Source organism: Lithobates pipiens, unplaced genomic scaffold (assembly GCF_037356315.1).
Source record: "Lithobates pipiens isolate NorthernLeopardFrog02 unplaced genomic scaffold, aLitPip1_a1.2 Scaffold_22, whole genome shotgun sequence".
NCBI lineage: Eukaryota > Metazoa > Chordata > Amphibia > Anura > Ranidae > Lithobates > Lithobates pipiens.
Window position 1 is genome coordinate 184760859 of NW_027507784.1, and position 23789 is coordinate 184784647.

At 46.9% G+C, this 23789-nt stretch overlaps 1 protein-coding gene across 2 annotated transcripts in view; it reads left to right on the forward strand.

Moving 5' to 3' along the window:
• Nucleotides 1-23789, forward strand: part of RFTN2 (raftlin family member 2) — a 133686-nt gene that overhangs the window by 85235 nt on the left and 24662 nt on the right. For both annotated transcript variants that reach the window (XM_077448720.1, XM_077448721.1), the window contains 2 exons: nt 222-343; nt 13032-13135. In XM_077448720.1, coding sequence (XP_077304846.1) covers nt 222-343; nt 13032-13135 — 226 coding nt within the window. The remainder of the gene's footprint in view (nt 1-221; nt 344-13031; nt 13136-23789) is intronic.

The following is a 23789-nucleotide window of genomic DNA, read 5'->3' on the forward strand; positions in this document are numbered from 1 at the left end:
TAACTGACCTAATAAAGTGTCCTTAAAATGTGTTTTGTCTCCATGCTTTACAATCAACTCACCAAAGTTTTGTTTTTCAAAGTAGGTCAAAAACATAGGGCGAATTGGGGATATTCTTAATCTCGAAGGTTTGAGCAATGAGCTATACGTAAAAGCTTCTTCTGTATCCACAAACTGGGCAGTTTCCCCCCAGAGCTAATTGCTCTTTCTTATTATTCTAGGAGACCTGTCACCAAAATCATTGGATGGATTATTAATTTATGAGGATGAAGCTGCCCAACTAACAGGGTCGAAAAATAAAGGAAATGATGCAATCATAGTAGAACAATGGACTGTATTTGAGGTAATACATATATTATATTTTCTTTTATATTACTTAGAAAAGAAAATATGTAGTCTTTTCTACTTTTAGGTAATAATAAAGGTAAAAGTACAAAGGTTTTGGTTTAGATTTTACTATATTTCTATAATCTTTTTAACAAAAATACATTTAAAAGAGAAGTACGGGTTTACAAAAAACAAACAAACCACATACTAACCTAGATACTGCAGCTGTCCCCCGCCGACTCGAGAACTGAGAGATCAAAGACTGCTGATTGTTTAGTTCTCAGTCTTCAGTGAGCAGAGAGCTTGTAACTGTCAGTCACCATCTTTCTGCACTGCCCCTCCAGTGCACTGGATCACGGGGCTGTGCAGAGGGCATCATTGTCAGGATCCCTGCAGAGCCTGCACCGGCACCCTGACATCAGCTTAAGTGTAATATTCCTTTAAATATCATGCCTGGGGGTGTCTATAGTATGTCTTTGAAGTTGCACGTGTTTCCTGTGTTTAGAACAGTCCCTGCACAAAATGATATTTAACGGCGTTTGGGAACCTGCCACTGAGGAACCGCACATTGCACAAAATCACTGAAGGGGGCCGAGTCTACCAACTGAAAAGGCAGCAGCTGAAGTGCTAGCAATTTAGCCAAGCTAGCATTCAACCGCTGGGCATGTGGATGGCTGGGAGTGAACTTCTTTCGACAGTTCAGCAACTGGGGCAGGGAAATTTGCCTGGTACAATCAGACGTCGGTCTACTGCTAGCAGAGTACCCGCAAATACTTGGCTGTGACACACCTAATTCTACACCTTCATTCCTCACTGCAGGTTTCAGAGAGGAGTGAAGGTCTAGTGGGGTTGGAGATCCCAGCTGATGAGGAGCAAGGAGAGGACCGCTTTGTTCTTTGGTGTGGGTCTTTAAGGTACGCTTGCCAACAAGCTGCATGGCAGGTCAACATATGCCTTGTCAAGCATGTGGTGCCCAAGCGGGTGATGTTTTGGCCACGCGAGATATGGTTGAGACATATGTTGCAGATAGCAGCGGTGCGATCTGATGCACTCGTCTCAAAAAAGGCCCACACCAAAGAACTTTTGGAATAACGAGCAGAGGCAGTGCCCTGCACGGGCAGAGCTCTGCAGTGTGATTCAGTTGGTGTGCTGCCCCTAAGCCGGCCCCCGGAGGGCATCCTGCCTGGTTGGAGATGTGCCTCCTCCTCCTCTCTCCTATTAAGCACCCACGTGGAGTCAGTGACCTCATCATCCCCTCCCTCTTCATTACTGGAGAAAACCTGGCAGTATGCTGCAACTGATGGAACATGACTGCCAGATTGCTGTCCTTCTTGAGCATCCCCTCTCTCTGCGCTAACACTACTGCCTTCCTCTAGCTGGGTATCATCATCAGAGCCCTCAAAACGCTGGGCATCCTCCTGGAGCATGTACCCAACACTGTGCTCAAACTGTTCGGGGGACTCCTCAGGAGGACATGGTGGGTCTAGGGAAGGAGTGACTGATGACATTGAGACGAGGGAAGAGGAGGCATTGGCAGCTGCTTTGCTAGTACCCTGAGCCTGGGTGAGAGAGGACGAGGAGGATGAGGAGAGCTTGGTCATCCACTCTACCAAGTCTTTGGCATGATGCGGCTCAACAGGTCCAGCTGCTGAAAATAAGGACAACTGTGTCCCATGGCCATGTGCTGATGATGATGCACCGCGTCCACGACCAGCACTGTTGTCTCTAGACACAGAGCCTTTTATTGGCTCATGACTGTCTGGCTCTCCTTGTTGGCCTTCCAGACATAGTAATGGCCTGCAGGGAGATGGGAAAACCAGCAATTGGGTAGCTTTAGGTGCACACTGAGCAGATGACTCAGTACACCAACTGTAATTACTGCAGCTGCCTGCCTGTGTTACAGAAACAGAACAACACCAGCAATAAGGGGTAGATTCAGGTGTATACTGTGCAGGAGGCACAGAACACTCACTGTAAATGCTGCAGATGCCTGTATTACAGAACACCAGCAATAAAGGGTATCTTCAGGTGTATACTGTGCTGGAGGCACAGTGCATCCAATTTAACTGCTGCAGATGCCTGTATTGCAGAACACCAGCAATAAAGGGTATCTTCAGGTGTATACTGTGCTGGAGGCACAGTGCATCCAATTTAACTGCTGCAGATGCCTGTATTGCAGAACACCAGCAATAAAGGGTATCTTCAGGTGTATACTGTGCTGGAGGCACACAACACCCACTTTAACTGCTGCAGATGGCTGTATTACAGAACAACAGTAATAAAGGGTATATTCAGGTGTATACTGTGCTGGAGGCACACAACACCCACTTTAACTGCTGCAGATGCCTGTATTACAGAACACCAGCAATAAGGGGTATCTTCAGGTGTATTCTGTGCTGGAGGCACACAACACCCACTTTAACAGCGCTGGGTTCACAAGAAAAGGACACACTGTCCCTGCCTATCCTGCTCTCTCCCTGAACGCCGCAACACACTACACAAGGCCGCCGCGCTGGCAGCCTTATATAGTGTGGGATATGTACTAAACCCCCTGAGCTATTATTGGCCACAGGCATCCTGCCTGTGGCCAATTATTGCTCTCCTCGCTGCTGGCGCTGTGATTGGGCAAGCATGCGGGGTCACAGTGCATGCTTGGCCAATCATGAGCCAGCAATGCACTACGATGGCGCAGTGCATTGTGGGCCGTAAGCGCCACACGAATATGATGCGAACGGCCCACAGAGTTCTGGCTTCGCCGAACAGGCGAACACCGAGCTCATCCCTACTGTTCAGCATTGAGAAGGATGAGTCAATGCTTTGAGCTCTGTAAACACGAAAATAAGAAAATGTTAAAAAGCTTAAAGCTCTACCTGCTTGGCTGGATATAGAAGTTTGAAAATATTAATTATTATATCTATGCATTTACTTTAAAATTGCATTTTTAGTCTTGACCATGATAAACTGAAAGAAATTATCTACAAACCCATTACACTATTCTCTGATAAATGCGCATATACAGTATCTCACAAAATTGAGTATACTCCTCACATTTTTGTAAATATTTTATTATATCTTCATGTGACAACACTGAAGAAATTACACTTTGCTACCTCCTTTTTGTGGAATGGCGTGACCCCACGCTTGGCCAAGTCCACGCTGCGCCTCCCTACACATTTGGGGGGACTTGCCCTTCCTGATGTGCGGGTTTATTACTGGGCAGCAATGTTAGTTACAGCTTATTGGTGGCTGGAAGGGAGTCGCTCTAATGCCGCGGTGTGTGTGGAGGCGGCCCGGGTGGGCGTGGGACAGGACCTTCAGGAATTGGTGCATCGGGGGGTGAGGGCCTATCCGGATCTCCCAATCCCGACAAAGGCTACATTAAAGGCGTGGGTTGTGGCTAGGCGTAGGTTTTCGGGCGACGAACGGTGGTCCCCTGCTCAGCCACTTTGGGATAACCCTACCCTACATCATTTTCGTACGATTCTGGACTATCGAGTGTGGGATAGATACGGGATAAGGACCCTTAGGGACATTATGCCTACTGGTACACTGCTGACGTATGCACAACTAGCTGGGAGGCATGGTCTCCCTGGGTGGATGTACTTTCGTTACATACAACTGCGCCATGCGGTTAGGGCCCAATTCCCGGTTCCACCCCATGATCCAATTGGACCCAGTGGAGGACCTCCTGTCTGATAGTGCCTTGCGGAAGCCTCTCTTGGCCTTGTATAATACCCTATTGCCGAAAGACATTCCCAGAATGGATAGGGTATGGGAGGAGTGGCGGAGTGACATACCGACACTAATTAGGGAAGATTGGGAGGAATGTTTAAATCATGGTCCCAGGGTAATGATAGCAGTGGGAGATAAGCTGATTCAGATTAAATTTCTTCATAGAGTATATTTCACCCCGGTCAGACTGTCAAAATGTACGCTGGCAGAGACTCGCACTGCCCCCGCTGTAGAACACATCTCGACACATTTCTTCACATGTTCTGGGAATGCCCTGCACTGTCCACCTTCTGGGAGGGGTTCTTGGAGCATATGAATGTCCGTATGGATCTGTCAGTCTCCAGAATGCCAGAACTTGCTCTTTTGGGAATACAGGAGGATGCCCAGAGACCGCACCACAGTAGGATACTAATTTCTGTACTTTTTTTCTATGCTAAAAGGGAGATCCTATTAAGATGGACATCCCCAGTTCCGCCTAGGGTGTCTGCTTGGGAGGATAGAATAAATAATGTGTTACCCATTTACAAGTTAACATATATGAGTAGGGGGTGCCCTTGGAAGTTTGACAAGGTGTGGTCCCCCTGGACTGGGTTTGCCCCTGGATAGTAGACTGGGAGAGACTTGTTGTCCTGCTTCCTCCCTTCCCCCTCCCCATACTTTTCCGTTTCCCTGACTGTCTTTCCTTGCTTCTCCCTTTTCTTCCCCCCCCCCCTTTTCTTCCCCCCTCTTCTTCCCTTCTTGTTCTTCCCTCTCCCCCCTTCCCTTCCTTCCCCCCTGGTGGGCTGTATCACTGCAATTGGTATCCAAAAGTCTACTTGTCTTCATGTTTCACTATGGTGGCTATAATGACCTTGTATTATGTCATCTGTATACCTTGTATGTAGATTCTGTATTTTGTTACAGTTCAATAAAGCACTCCTGATTATAAAAAATAAATAAAAATATTGCTAACACCCCTTTTCATGATGCCCTGGGCTGCTTGGCCTGTGATGAGGTGCTACTGCAATTATCTAAACCTCCTTAGCCCTGCACTGTTTCTCTTATTTACGTTCCTGTGTATGTATCTTGCTAGATTGTCTTTGTTATGATCTTCAGATAGTGAGTCTGACTTAGTGGAAGGGGACCTCTCTTACGGCTCTGGTTCTGGTCTCACTGGAATGGGAACAGGGAGACCGGAGCGCAGCGGGGTAGGAGAGTCCAGCCAGGTGCAGCAGCAGATGCCAGGTAGATGAGGATCCTCTTGGAGCGGGAGCTCTCTGTAGCAAGAAGGCAGCTGGGAGAAGACCACGGACCGTGGAATCAGGATGGCTGGATCTCAGGATGAGGAAGTAGCAGACACAGGAACAAGCAGGAGCCAGCAGAGGAATCAGGTACAAGCAGAGGTTCGGCAACAAGAATCAGTCCAAGAAGGGTCAAACAAGCCGGGGTCGGAGCAGGAGAGATCAGCAAGGTCAGACGGAGCCGGGTCTGGTATCAGATAAGGTTCAAGCAGAATAGCAGGTAACTTCGGGCACAAGCTGCAGGCGAGACAGCACAGAACCCCTGCAGCTGTGCCTTTAAAAAGGGCCACTGGCGCCAATCGTGCTAACGCTCGCCCGTGCGTGCGTGTACCGCGCGCACATACGAACGACGTGCACCCGCGCGCGTCGGAAGACGCTCGTGCCCACGACGACCCGCGGCACGAACGCGCGTACGGAGAGCCGATCGCACGGAACGGGCGGATTCCTGACATTGCCCCCCCACAAGGGGCAACCTCCGGGTGCCCCTAGTGGCTCTTTTCTCCGGGTGTGCAGCAAAGAAGGCCTGGATTAGTCTATTAGCATGTACGTTAGAAGCAGGTTCCCAAGAATTATTCTCCGGGCCATAGCCCTTCCATTTAATTAGAAACTGACCTTGTCCCCGTCGTCTTCTGAAATCCAGAATGGCCTCCTCACTGCCATCAATCAGCACAGGGTCAGGTGGCCTTGTTTCTCTACCAGGGAAGGGATCAGGTACAGCAGGCTTAAGTAAAGCTACATGAAAGACTGGATGTATTCTCATGGAATCAGGTAGGGACAATTCATAAGACACCTTGTTAATTTTCCTCTTAACAGGAAACGGGCCCAGAAACTTGGGTGCCAACTTCCTGGAGGGACATGCTAATTTTAAATTAGAAGAAGACAGCCATACCTGGTCCCCAACTTGAAGGATCAATTCTCCCCTTCTTCCTCGATCAAAGCTCCTCTTGCTGTCAGCCTGAGCCTTGGTTATGACCTCCTGCAGGGTCCGGTTATTCTGCTGGAGAAAGGATACCGTGTCCTGTACTGCTGGAACATGTGATTCTGTAAGGATATCGGGAAGAAAAGACAGGTTAAAACCGTAATTGGCGAAAAACGGGGACTGCCCAGTGGTAGCATGGCTGGCATTGTTGTAGGCGAATTCCGCCAGCGGTAACAGGGAGACCCAATCGTCTTGGACAAAGGAAGAAAAACATCTAATATATTGCTCGAGGGTTTGGTTGGTGCGTTCCGTTTGCCCATTGGTCTGTGGGTGGTAGGCAGAGGACAGGGCCAATTCTATTTTCAAAGCTTCACATAGGGCTCGTCAGAAACGGGAGCTGAACTGAACCCCTCTATCAGATACAATATTGGTGGGTACCCCGTGGAGCCTGATTATTTCTTTGATAAAAATATGGGCAGTCTCGGTCGCGGAAGGGGTTCCCTTTAAGGGTAGGAAGTGGGCCATCTTAGACAGACGGTCACAAACTACAAAGATGGCAGTTCAGTTCTCAGAAGGGGGAAGTTCCACAATAAAATCCATAGTAATCATCCGCCAAGGGCGGTCGGGTGCGGGAAGAGGTTTAAGCAGCCCCCAAGCCCGATTTCTGGGGACCTTATTCTGACTACATACGGGGCAAGAATTTACATACTGCTTGCAGAACTCCCTCATGCCTGGCCACCAGAAGGAGCGCTGTACCAGTTCCAAATTCTTGCGGACACCAAAGTGCCCAGCGAGCGGATGGTCATGGAGGAGACCCAAGACCTTAACTCTCACATCTTCAGGGACGAAGATCAGGTTGTCCTTCCAAAGCAGGCCTTCCCTGGATGCTAGTGAGATTCCCAGGGGACAGGAAGATGTGGAGGAAGCACTCTTTAGCAGAGACACTAGGTCTGGTTGGATGAGTAGAAAGGTGTTAGCAGGGAGGATGGTATCCGGGGGTGCGGTGTCCTTGGGGCTGTCAAACATACGGGAGAGTGCATCTGGCTTAACGTTTCTTGATCCAGGGCGATAGGTTATGTGAAAACAGAACCGGGAGAAAAAGAGGGCCCAGCGAGCCTGCCGAGGTTTTAGGCGTTTAGCGGTACGGAGGTACTCGAGGTTTTTGTGATCCGTGTAGATGAGCACGGGGTGTACCGCCCCCTCGAGTAAGTATCTCCACTCCTCCAAAGCAGACTTAATGGCAAGTAATTCCCGGTCGCCCACATCATAATTCCTCTCCGCCGGAGAGAGTTTTCGGGAAAAGAACCCCACGGGGTGCATCAGGTCGTCTTTACCTAAGCGCTGGGAGACCACCGCCCCTACTGCTATCTCAGAGGCATCTACCTCCAGAATATAAGGTCTAGATGGATCCGGGTGACTGAGGATAGGAGCAGAGGTGAACAAGTCCTTGAGTCTCCTGAAGGCGGCCTGGGCTTCAGGACCCCAAAGGAAGCGCGTATTTTGCTTGGTGAGCTGGGTAATGGGAGAGATAATGGCTGAGAATCCTTTAATGAATTTTCTATAAAAGTTGGCGAAGCCCACAAAGCGTTGGATGCCTTTCTTGTCAGTGGGGGCTGGCCATTCAAGGACAGCAGCGACTTTTTGCGGGTCCATCCTGATGCCTGCTGGAGAGATTTCAAGGCCGAGGAATTGGATCTCCTGTTGCTCGAATTTACATTTCTCGGCTTTGGCGTAGAGTCCATGTTGCCGGAGCCGAAGCAGTACTCTGCCGACGTGTCCCCGGTGCTGTTCCAGGGACCTGGAGAAGATCAGGATGTCATCAAGATATACGATGACGAAGATATCCAAGAAGTCCCGGAAGACATCATTAATTAAGTGCTGGAAGGTGGCTGGGGCGTTACACAACCCGAAAGGCATCACCAGGTACTCGTAGTGCCCAAAGCGAGTTCGGAACGCAGTTTTCCACTTGTCACCTGCTCGTATGTGGACCAAGTTATAGGCTCCTCTCAAATCTAACTTAGTAAAAATAGTAGCCGACCTCAGTTTTTGGAAGAGTTCTGGAATCAGGGGTAGGGGATAGCGGTTTTTAATCGTGACTCTGTTCAGCTCCCGATAGTCCACACAAGGTCGAAGGGTCTGGTCTTTTTTAGTAATGAAAAATATTCCAGCCCCGGCAGGAGACGTGGAGTGACGGATGAACCCCTTCTTGAGGTTCTCGGAGATGTACGCCTTCAGAGCCTCTTGTTCCTTCTCGGATAAAGGGTAGACACGTCCAAACGGGATCTCTGCCCCAGGAAGGAGCTCAATGGGACAGTCGTAGGGGCGATGCGGGGGTAAGGAATCAGCCCCCCGTTTACTGAAAACATCCAGAAACTCATGGTAAGGCTCGGGGACTGATTGACATAAGTTCAGGTCTGGGTCTAGGCAGAGAAGTGTTCCGGATTGTACAGAAGCCCCAGGAAGGCAGTGGTCCTGGCAGTAAGGGGAGAGGAACCTCACCTCCCCAGAAGTCCAGTCAATGGAGGGATTGTGGGCCTGCAGCCATGGGATGCCCAGAATCACAGGAAAGAGTGGGGATGAAATGACATCAAGAATTAACAGTTCCGTATGTCGGCAGGAGGTGGAGGTGGGTAGTGGAAGGGTCTCCTGGGTGACTCGACCGGACTTAATCTGGGAACCATCGGCCAAAAAGATAGAGAGTCCATGAGACTTTTTCTGGAGTGGAATGGAATGTTGGTTGGTGAAGGCAGCGTCAATGAAGCAACCGCAGGCTCCGGAGTCAAGGATGGCGTTGACGCGGATCGTTCTTTCCGGAAGCTGAAACGAGAGCAGAAGGGCAACATGGAGAGAGTTGGAAGGCAGGTTTAAGGAACTGCGAGACACTGAAGAGAGGCACTTACGTGACTTAACGGGACAGTTGGCCACATAATGTCCGGAGCCGCCACAGTATAGACACAAGTTCATCTGTCGGCGGCGGGCTCGCTCTTCCGGAGACAGGGTAGGTCGGAGTAATCCAAGCTGCATAGGTTCCTCAGGAGCAGGAGAAACGCTGGCAGGCCCCCTTCCGCAGACTCAAACATGGCTGTCTCGTACCGTTATGATCTTCAGATAGTGAGTCTGACTTAGTGGAAGGGGACCTCTCTTACGGCTCTGGTTCTGGTCTCACTGGAATGGGAACAGGGAGACCGGAGCGCAGCGGGGTAGGAGAGTCCAGCCAGGTGCAGCAGCAGATGCCAGGTAGATGAGGATCCTCTTGGAGCGGGAGCTCTCTGTAGCAAGAAGGCAGCTGGGAGAAGACCACTGACCGTGGAATCAGGATGGCTGGATCTCAGGATGAGGAAGTAGCAGACACAGGAACAAGCAGGAGCCAGCAGAGGAATCAGGTACAAGCAGAGGTTCGGCAACAAGAATCAGTCCAAGAAGGGTCAAACAAGCCGGGGTCGGTGCAGGAGAGATCAGCAAGGTCAGACGGAGCCAGGTCAGGTATCAGATAAGGTTCAAGCAGAATAGCAGGTAACTTCGGGCACAAGCTGCAGGCGAGACAGCACAGAACCCCTGCAGCTGTGCCTTTAAAAAGGGCCACTGGCGCCAATCGTGCTAACGCTCGCCCGTGCGTGTGTGTACCGCGCACACATACGAACGACGTGCACCCGCGCGCACATACGAACTACGTGCACCCGCGCGCGTCGGAAGACGCTCGTGCCCACGACGACCCGCGGCACGAACGCGCGTGCGCGTACGGAGAGCCGATTGCACGGAACGGGCGGATTCCTGACAGTCTTTGATGAAGTGATAATTCTTTTAAATCTCAATTTTTCTTGTATGCTGGAACACATCTGTTTTGTTATTATGTCTATTGTATTTGCTTGTCCAATAAACTCTTCCTAATTAAAAAGAAATTATTCTACTGGGTCCCAGCTGGCATCGCTAAATCAAACCCATCCTGTGGTGATGGATGCTTCCGTGGATGTGGTCAGCGAGGAGATGAAATACATATATGGTGGTCTTGCCCCTGCCTTGTGGGATTTTGGTCGAGGGTCTTCCCTCTTTCACATACCCTTCCGCAAGGGCCCCCAATTTGCATTGCTCCATTGCCCGATCCCAGACCTCTTCTCTCACCAGCAGAAACTAGCCACATACCTATTTATTGTAACTAAATTCACAATAGCAAGGGCCTGGAAAAAGTCAGCTGTTTTATTTTCTAGAGGTTAAAAACACCTTGACGACCCTCATGATTCATGAAAAAATGTCAAGTATCCTCCACAACTTCCATGCCAAATTTCTTAAGGTGTGGGCCCCGTGGTGGTCCTATGCATTTCCCACTTTGCACCCGACCAGACTAGGACTCTCAAACTAACTTGACCCAATCCCCAGCTTGAGGGACCTTTCTTTTCTTTTCCTTCCCACTTCCTCTTTGCCCCCCTCTTACTCGTTCAGTTTCTGGGCCTCTTGCCCGCTGCTCAGCTCTCCGCTCACCTAAATTGTTGTGCATGTGTGTTTTTTGTGTAGTTCCCCCCCCCCCCATTTTTTTTTATTTCTTCTTTCCCCAATATTGCAGACAGCTCCGCTCCCCCTTACCTACCTTAGCTCCTGGGTCTATAGGCTCGAGCATAACACACGGACCCCCCGCCTGAGAGTCAGTGTTAGTCTATAACGTACCTTTTTAACATGTTTTATTTTGTATCTTTGCATGATCTTCTGTCTTATGCTCCATGCCCATTTTCTCTGGGTAATTTGTTATCTGGTTTCCTTTTTATTTCCTTTATGTCAATCAATAAAAAATATTGTACCAAAAAAACTAAATGTCTTCCATACAGGTGTGTAAAGTATATTTTATGTATTAATAGTATGTATTTTGCAGATTACTATAGCTACTACCTGTCATTGGCCAGTATTGACCATAACTGATGTACATTACAGTGCACGCTGTGATTGAAGACATTTACAGTAATACCTTGGATTCCGATCATAATTCATCCAGAAGCATGCTTCTAATCCTAAGAACTCGTATATCAAATTGAGTTTCTCCCTTAAGAAATAATGGAATCTCAGATAATTTGTTCCACAACCACTTCTGTTGTATGCAATACTGTATGGGGCCAGAGGTGCGGGGACACTGGTGTTTGCAGTACTGTGTATGGCCAGAGATGCGGGGTAGCAATTACCTGGGTGCTTTCCATTAATTAATAAGTACAAACTGATACAAATTGATACAGGTTTTTCCCATAATCCCTTTAACGCATGAAATCATTTGCACACACTATAAAGTAGGGGTTAAACGGAACAAAAAACTCAAGGATCGGATCGTTCTTCGGATCAGAGTCATGGATCGGATAATTTTTCGGATCAGCAAATAATAATTGAATTTGCAAAAACCTGTGAAAATTCCACCACCATATAGTCCCCACTGTAATATACATCTCCCCCACTGTAATATCAATGTCATCTCCCCCCCCCATAATATTGGCTGAGCATGGCTGGGTACGGCTGGGTATCACTGAGTATGGCTGGGTATTGCAGGGTATGGCCGAGTATTGGCAGAGTATGGAGGGATGGCTGTGACTGACTGCAATTGTCACTGAGCAGCGCTGTGGGCACTACAGATGCAGCCCACAGCTCTACTGCCACTCGATCTCTCCTCTCCCCTCCACTGTACAGATCTGTACGCAGAAGGGAGAGAGGAACCGGCGTCACCATGATGCCGGCTTGTTTACAAGTGATCGCTCCGTCATTTGACGGAGCAATCACATTGTAAACGGCTGATGGGTGCACCAAGATGGCTGCCGCTCCAGAACTAGGCCGAAGCCGCAGCCTTTCCTAAGGCCAAGACCGCGAAGTGTGACGTGTGCCGATCTGTGATCCGAATGGATCACCCTGTTTGGATCGGTGGCGATCCGTTGCATCCCTAGTATAAAGTATATATAACCACTATCATTAACTACTTAGGGACAACCTACCCGCAATGTACTGTGGACCGGTGGCCACTGTAGTCAAAGCAATGCACCCGTACATCACTGCCTGGTTTAGGGTGTGCTCATGCGTGCCCCCACCTGGCACCTGCTGTGATTGCACACCTCCTTAGCGCTGCACTGTTTCTCTTATGTACATTATTGTATATGTACCTTGCTAGATTGTCCTTGATGAAGTGGTGATTCTTTTTGCCGCCTCTTAAAGGGCAACATATAGGTACGTTAATCTGCCTGTACGTGCCCTTCTGCCGCAGTATATCTGCGTGAGGCGGTCGGGAAGCGGTTAAAGTAGTGCAGTGCCAACTAGCAAAAATGGCCTTGAGATGAAGTGGTTAAAATCCTATATCGGCTTAAACATGTTTAAATAGTTAAAAAATGTATTTTGAATATACCGGTAAATAAATATTTTATTTGAATAATACCTGCTGATGTTGCAATGAGGGTCCTTGTTCAGGCATTTCCTGGTATCTGGTGACAATGCACTGTCTCTCACTTTTCCTCCTGTGTTGTTTCCCTGCCGCATGGACTTCGGATAGAAACAAGTGGCCTTTTTAATCAACATTACACAGTCGTAGTCTACTGTTGCCACATCAGAAAACTCACACTGAGAATTGCCATGCATCGATATACACCATATTAGATATGACAGCACACGGTTGCAGGTGATCAGGAGCTCTGAAATCCAGAAAAGGATTAAAAAGGCCAAAATTATTTAATCTAAAAAATACTCTGTTTTTATGAATGCGCATTCTTCTTGGGATCATTTAAATGTATTAATACATTTATTAATAAATGTCACACTAGGGCTCTGAACTTAAAGCTGACTATGGTCCCTTGCTGCATACACTGGCTGAATTTGGATGGTACCTTACATGTGTCATACCTACCCCAATAATTAAATATAACAGGTAAGTTTGTATTTATTATCTTTTTTTTTGTTTTGTTTTGTTTAATATTTGCACGTCACATTGGAAAAGATTTTTCAAGCAAATACAAAGTTAGCAATCAAACCCACAAACTCTCTTCTAAACCTTAGGAACATGTAGCCCCTAGCTCTGCATTTGGTTGGCTCCAAGTGAAATTGTACTGATCTTAGGTGTGTGCAGGGGGTGTGTGCCAGGTGCTGATGCCCCCCTGTTGCCCCCCCCCCCCGCGCGCGAGCTCCGCAGTGCTTCTGGCTTCCCTCCTGTCCTCTCCCTCCAGATGCTGTGGGGGATGTTTCATGTTTCAGGATGGAGAGTGGGGGAAGGGGCTAGTGAATATGTTTACCGGCCCCCTCCTTTTCTAAATTAACACGGTGAACACACTTGCTCACACACTCGCTCACTGTGAACAGGAAGCCACTCAGCACAGTGTGTTTGAGCTTTGGGGTGCACACCCTAATGCAATAGGCTGCCACACCTATGCTACTGATCCAATTGTCTAAATACAGTATAATAATGTAACCTTGAGACAAGTTAAAAACATTGTCATATTATTACAGCAAATATAATATGAGAAAAGGAATTCATTCATTATAGACTGATTATGTATGGCTTATCTTAAACCTTATTTAAATTGTTACCAAACCCACTACAGTAAAATCTGTCTGTATATGCACTAAAGCCTGCTTGTTATACTCACTCTGGAAACTAAGGGGTTAATCCTCCACATTGTGTAAAAAGGCTGTTTGATCCTGTCTTCCCTGATCCTCCCCTTCTTCCACTGTCCCCAATCTATCTTCTGATAGTACAGAGCCTTGGAGTCACTCTACACATGCTCGGTTTGCGGTGTATTGTAAGAGAGTTTTTTTTTTTTGAGGGGGGGGGGGGTTGCTTGTAATCTGCACAGGGTCAATCAGCACTGTCCAAAGAGAGGATCAGGGGTCCTGACAGTGGCGGCTGGTGTTTTTTTTTTTTTTCTCTTTTAGGGGAGCAAACAACCACCCGTACCCCTCCCCCCGGTCGGAAAATCAAAGTCCCGCACTGTAGGAAGCGGCTTCCCATGGGGGTACTCGTGCATTCTTAATCCCAAGCTGGGCTGTTTGTGTCTTTTTTAGACACACAATCAACTGACAGGTTTTGACTGACAGCAGCAGGAGCCAATGATTTCAGCTGTTCTCAGCCAAGCCTGTCAGAGCCAGGAGAGGGGAGAGGAGCTGCTGCAGACGTGCAAAGCACTGGACTGAGATTGGATTCAGGTGACTATTTAGGGGGGCTGAGGGGTAAGCTACTATTAACCACTTTCAGACCGGACCATTTTGCTGGTAAATGACCAGAGGTCTTTTTACACTTTGGCACTGCGCTGCTTTAACTGGTAATTGCGCGGTCATGCAATGTTGTACCCAAACGAAATTTGCGTCCTTTTCTTCCCACAAATAGAGCTTTCTTTTAAAGGTATTTGACTGACTCTGCGATTTTTATTTTTTGCGATATAAACGTAAAAAGACCGCAAATTTTGAAAAAAAATGATATTTTCTACTTTTTGTTATTAGAAAAATCCAATAAACTCAATTTTAGTCATACATTTAGGCCAAAATGTATTCAGCCACATGTCTTTGGTAAAAAAAAAGTCAATAACTGTATATTTATTGGTTTGCGCAAAAGTTGTCACATCTACAAACTAAGGTAAGTTTTCTGGAATTTACGCAGCTTTTAGTTTACGACTGCCTATCTCATTTCTTGAGGTGCTAAAATGGCAGGGCAGTACAAAACCCCCCCAAATGACCCCATTTTGGAAAGTAGACCCCCTAAGGAAATTGATAAGTGGCATGTTGAGCCCATTGAATATTTTATTTTTTTGCCTCAAGCGATTGAATAATGACAAAAAAAAATTATTATTTTTTTTTTACACAAAGTTGTCATTAAATGATATATTGGTCACACATGCTATGGGCATATGTGAAATGACACCCCAAAATAAATTCTGCTGCTTCTCCTGAGTACGGGGATACCACATATGTGGTACTTTTTGGGAGCCTAGCCGCGTACGGGGCCCCGAAATCCAAGCACCGCCTTCAGGCTTTCTAAGGGCGTAAATTTTTGATTTCACTTCTCACTACCTATTACAGTTTTGAAGGCCATAAAATGCCAAGATGGCACAAAACCCCCACAAATGACCCCATTTTAGAAAGTAGACACCCCAAGCTATTTGCTGAGAGGCATGTTGAGTCCATGGAATATTTTATATTTTGCCACAAGTTGCGGGAAAATTACAAACTTTTTTTTTTTTTTTTACACAAAGTTGTCACTAAATGATATATTGCTCACACATGCTATGGGCATATGTGAAATTACACCCCAAAATAAATTCTGCTGCTTCTCCTGAGTACGGGGATACCACATATGTGGGACTTTTTGGGAGCCTAGCTGCGTACGGGGCCCCGAAAACCAAGCACCGCCATCAGGCTTTCTAAGGGCGTAAATTTTTGATTTCACTTCTCACTACCTATTACAGTTTTGAAGGCCACAAAATGCCAAGATGGCACAAAACCCCCACAAATGACCCCATTTTAGAAAGTAGACACCCCAAGTTATTTGCTGAGAGGCATGTTGAGACCATGGAATATTTTATATTTTGCCACAAGTTGCGGGAAATTTACAAACTTTTTTATTTTATTTTTTCACAAAGTTGTCACTAAATGATATATTGCTCACGCATGCCATGGGCATATGTGAAATGACACCCCAAAATAAATTCTGCTGCTTCTCCTGAGTATGGGGATACCACATATGTGGGCCTTTTTGGGAGCCTTGCCGCGTACGGGGCCCTGAAAACCAAGCACCGCCTTCAGGCTTTCTAAGGGCGTTACAGTTTTGAAGGCCATAAAATGCCAAGATGGCACAAACCCCCCCCCAAATGACCCCATTTTGGAAAGTAGACACCCCTAAATTTACGGGTACACTAGTGAGACTAGGTAATAAATGGCGGGTGCCCTGAAACTATAAAAAAATAACTAACCAACCAGCGTCACCTGTAACAGTTATATGGTGATCACTGGTGAAATGGTTAACTAGGGGGCAATCAGGGGGCTTTATGCGGTAGTATATGGGGGTCCCTGGCGCTATAAAAAGCTGCGGCGAACCTAAATACCTACCTACCTGCCTAACTAGCGTCACCTGTGACACTAATACAGCGATCAGAAAAACGATCGCTTATTAGGCTGGGTTCACACTGGAGCGATGCGGGAACGCCACGAATCCGCGGCGGGTTCCCGCATCGCATGCCTCCCGGCGGCAGTTCACACTGCCCTATGCGAACTGCTGGGAGTGTCAGTGAAATGTTAATGACACCCCCAGATCAGTTCGCATATCGCAGTGCGATCTGCAAACTCGGATCGCATGGTGTGATCACCCATGCGATCCGATTCTGCTGCGGACCAAAAAAAGGGTCCCGTGCGAGTTTGCGGCGGGTGCAATGCGAATTCAGCCATACTATCTGTATGGCTGAACTCGAATCGCACAGAGATCGGATGTGATTTGCACTGCAGTGCGGTGCGAATCACATCCGTTCTCATAAACCGCTGCAATGTGAACCCAGCCTTAGTGACACTGGTGACGGGGGGTGATCACGGGGTTAAACCTTTATTGGGGGGGTTAGGGGGGTACCTTAGAACTAGGCTAACCCTAACTGCCCTAACAGTTATTACAGTCACAAATGACACCCGCCGGGTGATCAGGGGGTTAAACCTTTATTAGGTAATAAATGGCGGGTGCCCTGAAACTATAAAAAAATAACTAACCAACCAGCGTCACCTGTAACAGTTATATGGTGATCACTGGTGAAAGGGTTAACTAGGGGGCAATCAGGGGGCTTTATGCGGTAGTATATGGGGGTCCCTGGCGCTATAAAAAGCTGCGGCGAACCTAAATACCTACCTGCCTAACTAGCGTCCCCTGTGACACTAATACAGCAATCAGAAAAACTATCGCTTATTAGGCTGGGTTCACACTGGAGCGATGCGGGAACGCCACGAATCCGCGGCGGGTTCCCGCATCGCATGCCTCCCGGCGGCAGTTCACACTGCCCTATGCGAACTGCTGGGAGTGTCAGTGAAATGTTAATGACACCCCCAGATCAGTTCGCATATCGCAGTGCGATCTGCAAACTCGGATCGCATGGTGTGAACACCCATGCAATCCGATTCTGCTGCGGACCAAAAAAAGGGTCCCATGCGAATTTGCGGCGGGTGCGGCGAATGGCTGAACTCGAATCGCAGAGATCGGATGTGATTTGCACTGCAGTGCGGTGCGAATCACATCCGTTCTCATAAACCGCTGCAATGTGAACCCAGCCTTAGTGACACTGGCGACGGGGGGTGATCACTGGGTTATACCTTTATTGGGGGGGGGGTTAGGGGGGTACATTAGAACTAAAGGGGGCTAACCCTAACTGCCCTAACAGTTATTACAGTCACAAATGACACCAATGCAAAAAAAAAAATGCATTGGTGTCACTGTGACTGGGGGGGCAGGGGTAATTGGGGGGGTGATCGGGGGGTAAAGGGGGGGTGTGAGTGTGCCTGGCATGTTCTACTGTGAAGTGTCGTGTTGGTGCAACTCACCGATCCTCTCTCCTCGGTGCCGGAACGAAAAATACCGACACGAGGAGAGATTACATCACTTCCTCTGCCTGTGTTTACATTACAGGAGAGGAAGTGATGTCACGAAGGATTTCCATTCGTCGGGAGCGATCGCGAGGGGGTGGCCATGAATGAATGGCCGCCCCCTCATCCCGGATCGCTCCCGAACGAATACCGACCGCCGCAGGCACCGGGGGGGCCCGATCGGGCCCCCCACCCGCGGGAAGGCAGGGACTTAAATATACGCCCATATGCCTGCCCATGCCATTCTGTCTACGTATATCGTCGTGCGGCGGTCGGCAAGTGGTTAAATGTTTTTTTTTACTTAATACAGAGAATGCATTATGTCCTGAACACACGGTCGGAAATTCAGACAGAAAAGGTCCAATTGGATTATATTGTCGGAAAATCCGATTGTGTGTGGGCTCTATCAGACTTTTTCAGAGCAGGATCTTAAATTTTCAGACAAAAAAAATCTGATTAGACTTTTTCTGATCGTTTGTAGAGAATTCCGATCGGACAAAGTGCCACGCATGCTCATATCAAATTACAAGACCAAAATTGGCTACTAGCCTTTATGTAGTCCCGTTGTACGCAATGAATGTCACCATGTTCCAAACGATCGGATTTTCCGACAACGTTGTCCGTTGTTTGACGGTGTGTATGCAGCACAAGTTTCGGACAAAATCCGTTGGAAAAATTTGACGGATTTTGTGGTCGGAATGTCCTACCGTGTGTACAGGGCTTCAGGGTAAAAAACCTTTTACCTTTAGAACCACTTTAACTTAAGCTGGCTATACACTGGTAGATTTTCATATGAAAGTTCATACAAAAAAATCATATCAGTACATTGGATACTGCCATCAGAGACTTGATGAATGTTTTTCTAAATTACTTTGTAATTTGTTTGCTTTTAACTTTCGATTTTGGAATTGAGTTTCACAAATGAAAACCACATTCACTGTTCATTTCATTTGTTCATAGACGGGTGTTAGTCCAGGCAAAAGTGATCGTCAATTTGACACCATTATTTATTAGAAAATCAAACAAAATCGAATTTTTTTTTTTTTTTATTCTTCCCATGTATGGCCATCTTAAGTGAATCTAGTAAATACTTAAGTGCTCACAAGGTAGGCAATATTTCTGTATATTTCCCATGCAAATAGACAAAAAATAATTTTTTGTCACTAAGCTACGTGAGCATTCACTTAAAACATAAATCAGTTCCAATACATAATTAATGCAGTGGCTTCACTAAAGGTTCAAATAATTTCAGATAACCATTTTGTCGTGTCTGTTTATTAGTATTCTAGAGACTTTAACGGTACACTGTGTAGCACTGACCCCCGAGGGAGCGGCTGATATAATTGGGCTTACAGTTACCTTCTTGACATCGTGTATGTCGAGGGGTTTCCCGAGGTAGATGGCCCAAGAACTGCAGAGACTGACACCAGATCCGCTTTTGTTTGCAAAAAGGGTAAACGAACACCGTCTCTCAAAGTAGGGTTAGAGGGTTTAGGTAGGAAAATCCAGGTACTCTTGGAACTAAGCCAAATAGAAAAAAAAGAGTGTCTCACATTAGGAAATCCAGAGAATAGCCATTCACAGCTGGATCCTCACCCTTATCGGATAGTCCTTCTCTCACCAGGCCTAGCAGCCAACAGGGTGCTTAAATCAAACAAAGTCTCTGCCACAGACTTGTTGTAGAATACTTGAATAAACTGAAAGATGTAGACAACTCGGAGAACCCTCGTACGGTACCAGTATCTTGCAGCCGTTCCGGTGATACCATATGACATTAGATTCGCTTGGGGTCTTTCAACTTAGCCTCCAGGCTCCTGCTGAGAAGCCAACCTTTGCGTGGCCTTCTCCCGAAGAGTCCTCCCCTGGATGCTTCTACAGTTGCTGGGCCTCTCCACAAACCGAGAAGGCACTGGACCACCCTCGAATCCTTCTTTCAGTTACTTTGCCTCGGGCCAGCCAGCCCCGAGACTTGGAGTCGGGTGAATCCGCACCCTAGGTCTTGAGAGCCCTGGGGGCTGATCAGGAGGATAAGGACCAAACAGTCAGAAAGCACTTCTGGACCGGAACCCCGAAGCACGTGATGTCAGCACCTTAAGTACCCCCTCCCAGAATGCACAGCAAGAGTGACACTCCCACTGGGCTGGTTCCGAGAGAGAACTGGCACTCAATGCACCCAACTGGACTGCGTTCTAGCACTTGCCAGAGATGACAGCGCCACCTATGGTCAAGCAGAACATAATGTAATCCAGCTAGACTAGTACTGAGACCAAAATTTTGAGTAATTAAACCCAAAACCAAACTGCAGTTCCAGGAATATTAAATGCTAAAAACACTTCAGGAGCCGGCGCTACAGCTGTTATATCAGCCTCTTGTGAAATAGTGTTGCAAGTAATATTGCTTATGGTCTACATCAGTCTTTTTCTTAGTTAACAGAGAAATTACCAAATAATTATATAAATGTAAGTAACTATAAAAAAAAAAAAGTTGCCAGTTTGTGTAGTTTCACCTAATCTTGTTTTCCTGGCCCATCCTCCTGTTGGCACATAACGGGTTAACACCTCCTATGGAGCCCCTAATGACCACATGTTCCAAGCTGAATATAAAAGACAGCCCCTCCCCCAACTAAGATGTCCTTTTTTTTGGCCATGCTACAGGCCACATGCTGATTGCAGTTAGTAAGTTATTTGTTTGCTGTATCCCTCCCTGCCGAGCCTACCCCTCCATGTTCTCATGGAGTTGGAAGACCCAGGATGCTGAAAGTAAATCTTTCTAAAAACTGAGGTGCCTTGTGCCAAGGCTACGGGCGAAATGATGCTTAAACAGCATTGATATATTGTACAGGTGTGGTATTATAAGAGCTCTGCAATGTCATCATTACCTCTCCCTTTTGTTTTGTTTTTTTCCTGTCTTTTTACATGCAGTGCACCACACTACTCTCCTGGCTTTATTGTCAGTCTGAGAGTGGCTGTGAATGGTGTCACAGAGTGTGGGGAGAGGGGCAGCACAAGATGGGGACAGCCAGACACCATGCAATGGTGTAACTGATTTTGGAGGTCTGCAGTTGGGAAGGCTTCTCTCCCTCTCTCTCTGCAGTCCTGCCAGGTAAAGGACTTACCTCAGATTCTGGCTGATTCTCCTGTCTGTCTCTGTATTTGTTGTCCTGGCTCCCCTGCTATGCTGTGTACTTCTGTGGGTTTAAAAGTCTGACTGGTTTTTGACTCTGACTCTGACAGTGTCTGCCTTTGTTGTTTCCACTTACCCTGTGAAGGGACAGAATCCAGGAAATTTGCACATGCGTTTATGCCAGCATGATAGAAGATGCCAAGATCAGGGTGCATTTTGGGCCTGCATGCAGTCTGCAGTGGCAGAGAACTGAATTTGCACAGGTTGCCTCACAAGGATGGGGGTTGTGCAAAATTCCAAGACCTATTAAGACGGCTATAGCAGAAAGTATGCTGCAAATATCTACACCACAAGCAACACCCGTAACGATGAAGGATGATCTTTTCCCATAATGGCAGAGCGTAAATCGCTCATGATGGAGGATGGTCTTTTAGCATAATGGCAGAGCGTAAATCGCTGATGATGGAGGATAGTCTTTTCCCATAATGGCAGAGCGTAAATCGCTCATGGTGGAGGATGGCCTTTTCTCATAATGGCAGAGCGTAAATTGCTCATGATGGAGGATGGCCTTTTCCCATAATGGCAGAGCATAAATCGCTCATGGTGGAGGATGGCCTTTTCCCAACAATGATAGAGCGTAAATTGCTCATTGATGGAGGATGAAAGGAGACCTTGTTAGAAGACCAATTTACAGTAACAGGTTCCCTAAGCTTTATCCATATAAAATGGCTGCTGTATTTTTATGCACTGTACTTCCAGGGGTGGTTGCTGCCCTCTTGTGTCCGGTGCACCAAGTGTCTATGCCTTTTTATAATTTGGTTGCCTTCAATGGACTTGTTCACACCAGATGCAGTTCAGTGCGTTATTATTTCTGCATCAAGAATGCATGGATAGTGTTTAACTGTTTAACTTTGATTCCAATTAATTAATTCACCCAAGTACAGTGCATTCTAGTGCCATCAACAAAAGTAGAATGTTGCATTGTTTCTTTATAGGAACACATCGGGAAAGTGGCAAAACGCATGTAGAGTACATCGAAAACACTTATGCAGAAACACATCTGGAATGCAGGAACTGTGGTGATCTAGCCATCAGGCTTGCACAGAATCTATACAGTGACAGATTTTACCTGCCAACCAGCAATATAGTAACTTTGATATACTTACTTCAGAAATGGCATTACATTCAACATTGGAAACTGCAAGATTTGGCACAGTTTCTGGAAAGAGTGGAACCTGGTAACTGACATTTGGTTGATGCTTTTGATAGACCTAGTACAAGCGCTGGCACGCTCAGTCACTGCTAGGAGAGCCTTGTGTTTATGCCACTGGAGTGCAGGCGGAACTTCTACACAAGCCTTCGACATTTCCTATAATGGGAGGTTATTGTTCGGCCAGACGCTGAACAACGCAATTAAGTGAATGACAGGAGGAAAAGTTTGGACTGTAACCACAGACTAGTAAGAGGAAGCCACCATCCTTCACTCACACCCACTGAACTTCAAGGGTGCAGGAGGCCAAATCTTATAGGACAGGCTACAGATTTAATAGATCACAATGGGGGTATCTCTAAGTTACTTTTGAAATAAGTCCAGAGCAAGCTGCTAAGATGGCTGGAAAGACTCTTTTTTTTTTTTTTTTTTTTTTTAAAGGTGCATCCAACCAGTCTCTTATAGTTGGGGTCGGGGGGTCTAAGTGAAGTAGATGGTTGATGTCCAAACCCTCCAGAAGGAAGCTACAATCACCGAAGACCAGTGGGTGGACAATGGAGAACAGATCTCAGAAGAGAAAATTTTGCAAACGTTTTATGCTACTACAAAACCATTAAGCCAGTGATGCTGAAAACATAGAATCATCTGGGGGCCTTTCTCCCCAGTTTTTCTAGTACCTAAGGCAGGAGCCTCCTGACCTCTTTCAGTTTGAAGGGATAGAATGTGTTAATATACATCAAGAGGTTCAAGATGCCTTCCATGCAGACAGTCACAGGTACAGTTCAGCAGGAGGACCAGTTGGAATCATTCGACTGGCCGACTCATATGTACCGATCAATGCCGAACACCAGAGGTGTGTAAGATTTGTGGTGGCCAGAGGTCACTTCCAATGGTCTGCCTTTTACAGAATTGGCACAGCCCAAGGAATCTTTTTGAAGATCTTGTTGGCAGTGGTGGTACCTTGGGCCAGGTGGAACATGAGGGCGTTTCAATTTGCCTTCTTCAGCCTATGAGCTGGGCTGTCTATGGATCAGAAAATCTTTGTGCCTATACAAATGCAACAAGAACTAAAATTTTGGACATCACCACTTTGCTTCTTTCAGGGGCATGCCTCTCAGCCCAGGCGATAGGATGATTCTGAAGCCAGTCTCTGGGGCTGGGGAGTCTACCATCTGAAGCAACAAGTGCAAGGCCATTGGAGTGCGGTGAAGCGCAGACTCAAGTATCTTGAATAGAAAAAAAGCCTTTTTCTAGCATTGCAAGCCTTTCAAGATTTTCAAGGGGTTGACAACAAGACAATAGTAGCCTACATTGCCTAAAAAGGGACACCAAAAGTCTTTTTCTTGTTGCATCTTGCAAAGAAACTTTTTGTGTGGCAGAGAATCACTTAAATCAGTGAAGGTTGGTCTTCTTGCCAGAAAAGCAAAGCCAATAAAAGCGAAGCCAATTATTGGTTCGGTTAGGCAGAATATATTTTTTTCAACAAGTGCCTCATGCCAATATTGGCCCTATGGGGCGTTCCAGCATTGGCTCTTAGGGAGACTTCACAATGACTCCGTCGAACAAGAGGTTCACAGTGCCATGGAATTCTCTGTTTGACCTTTTGTCTCTGGTCAAATGAAATCCTTTATAGCAAGGTCAGTAA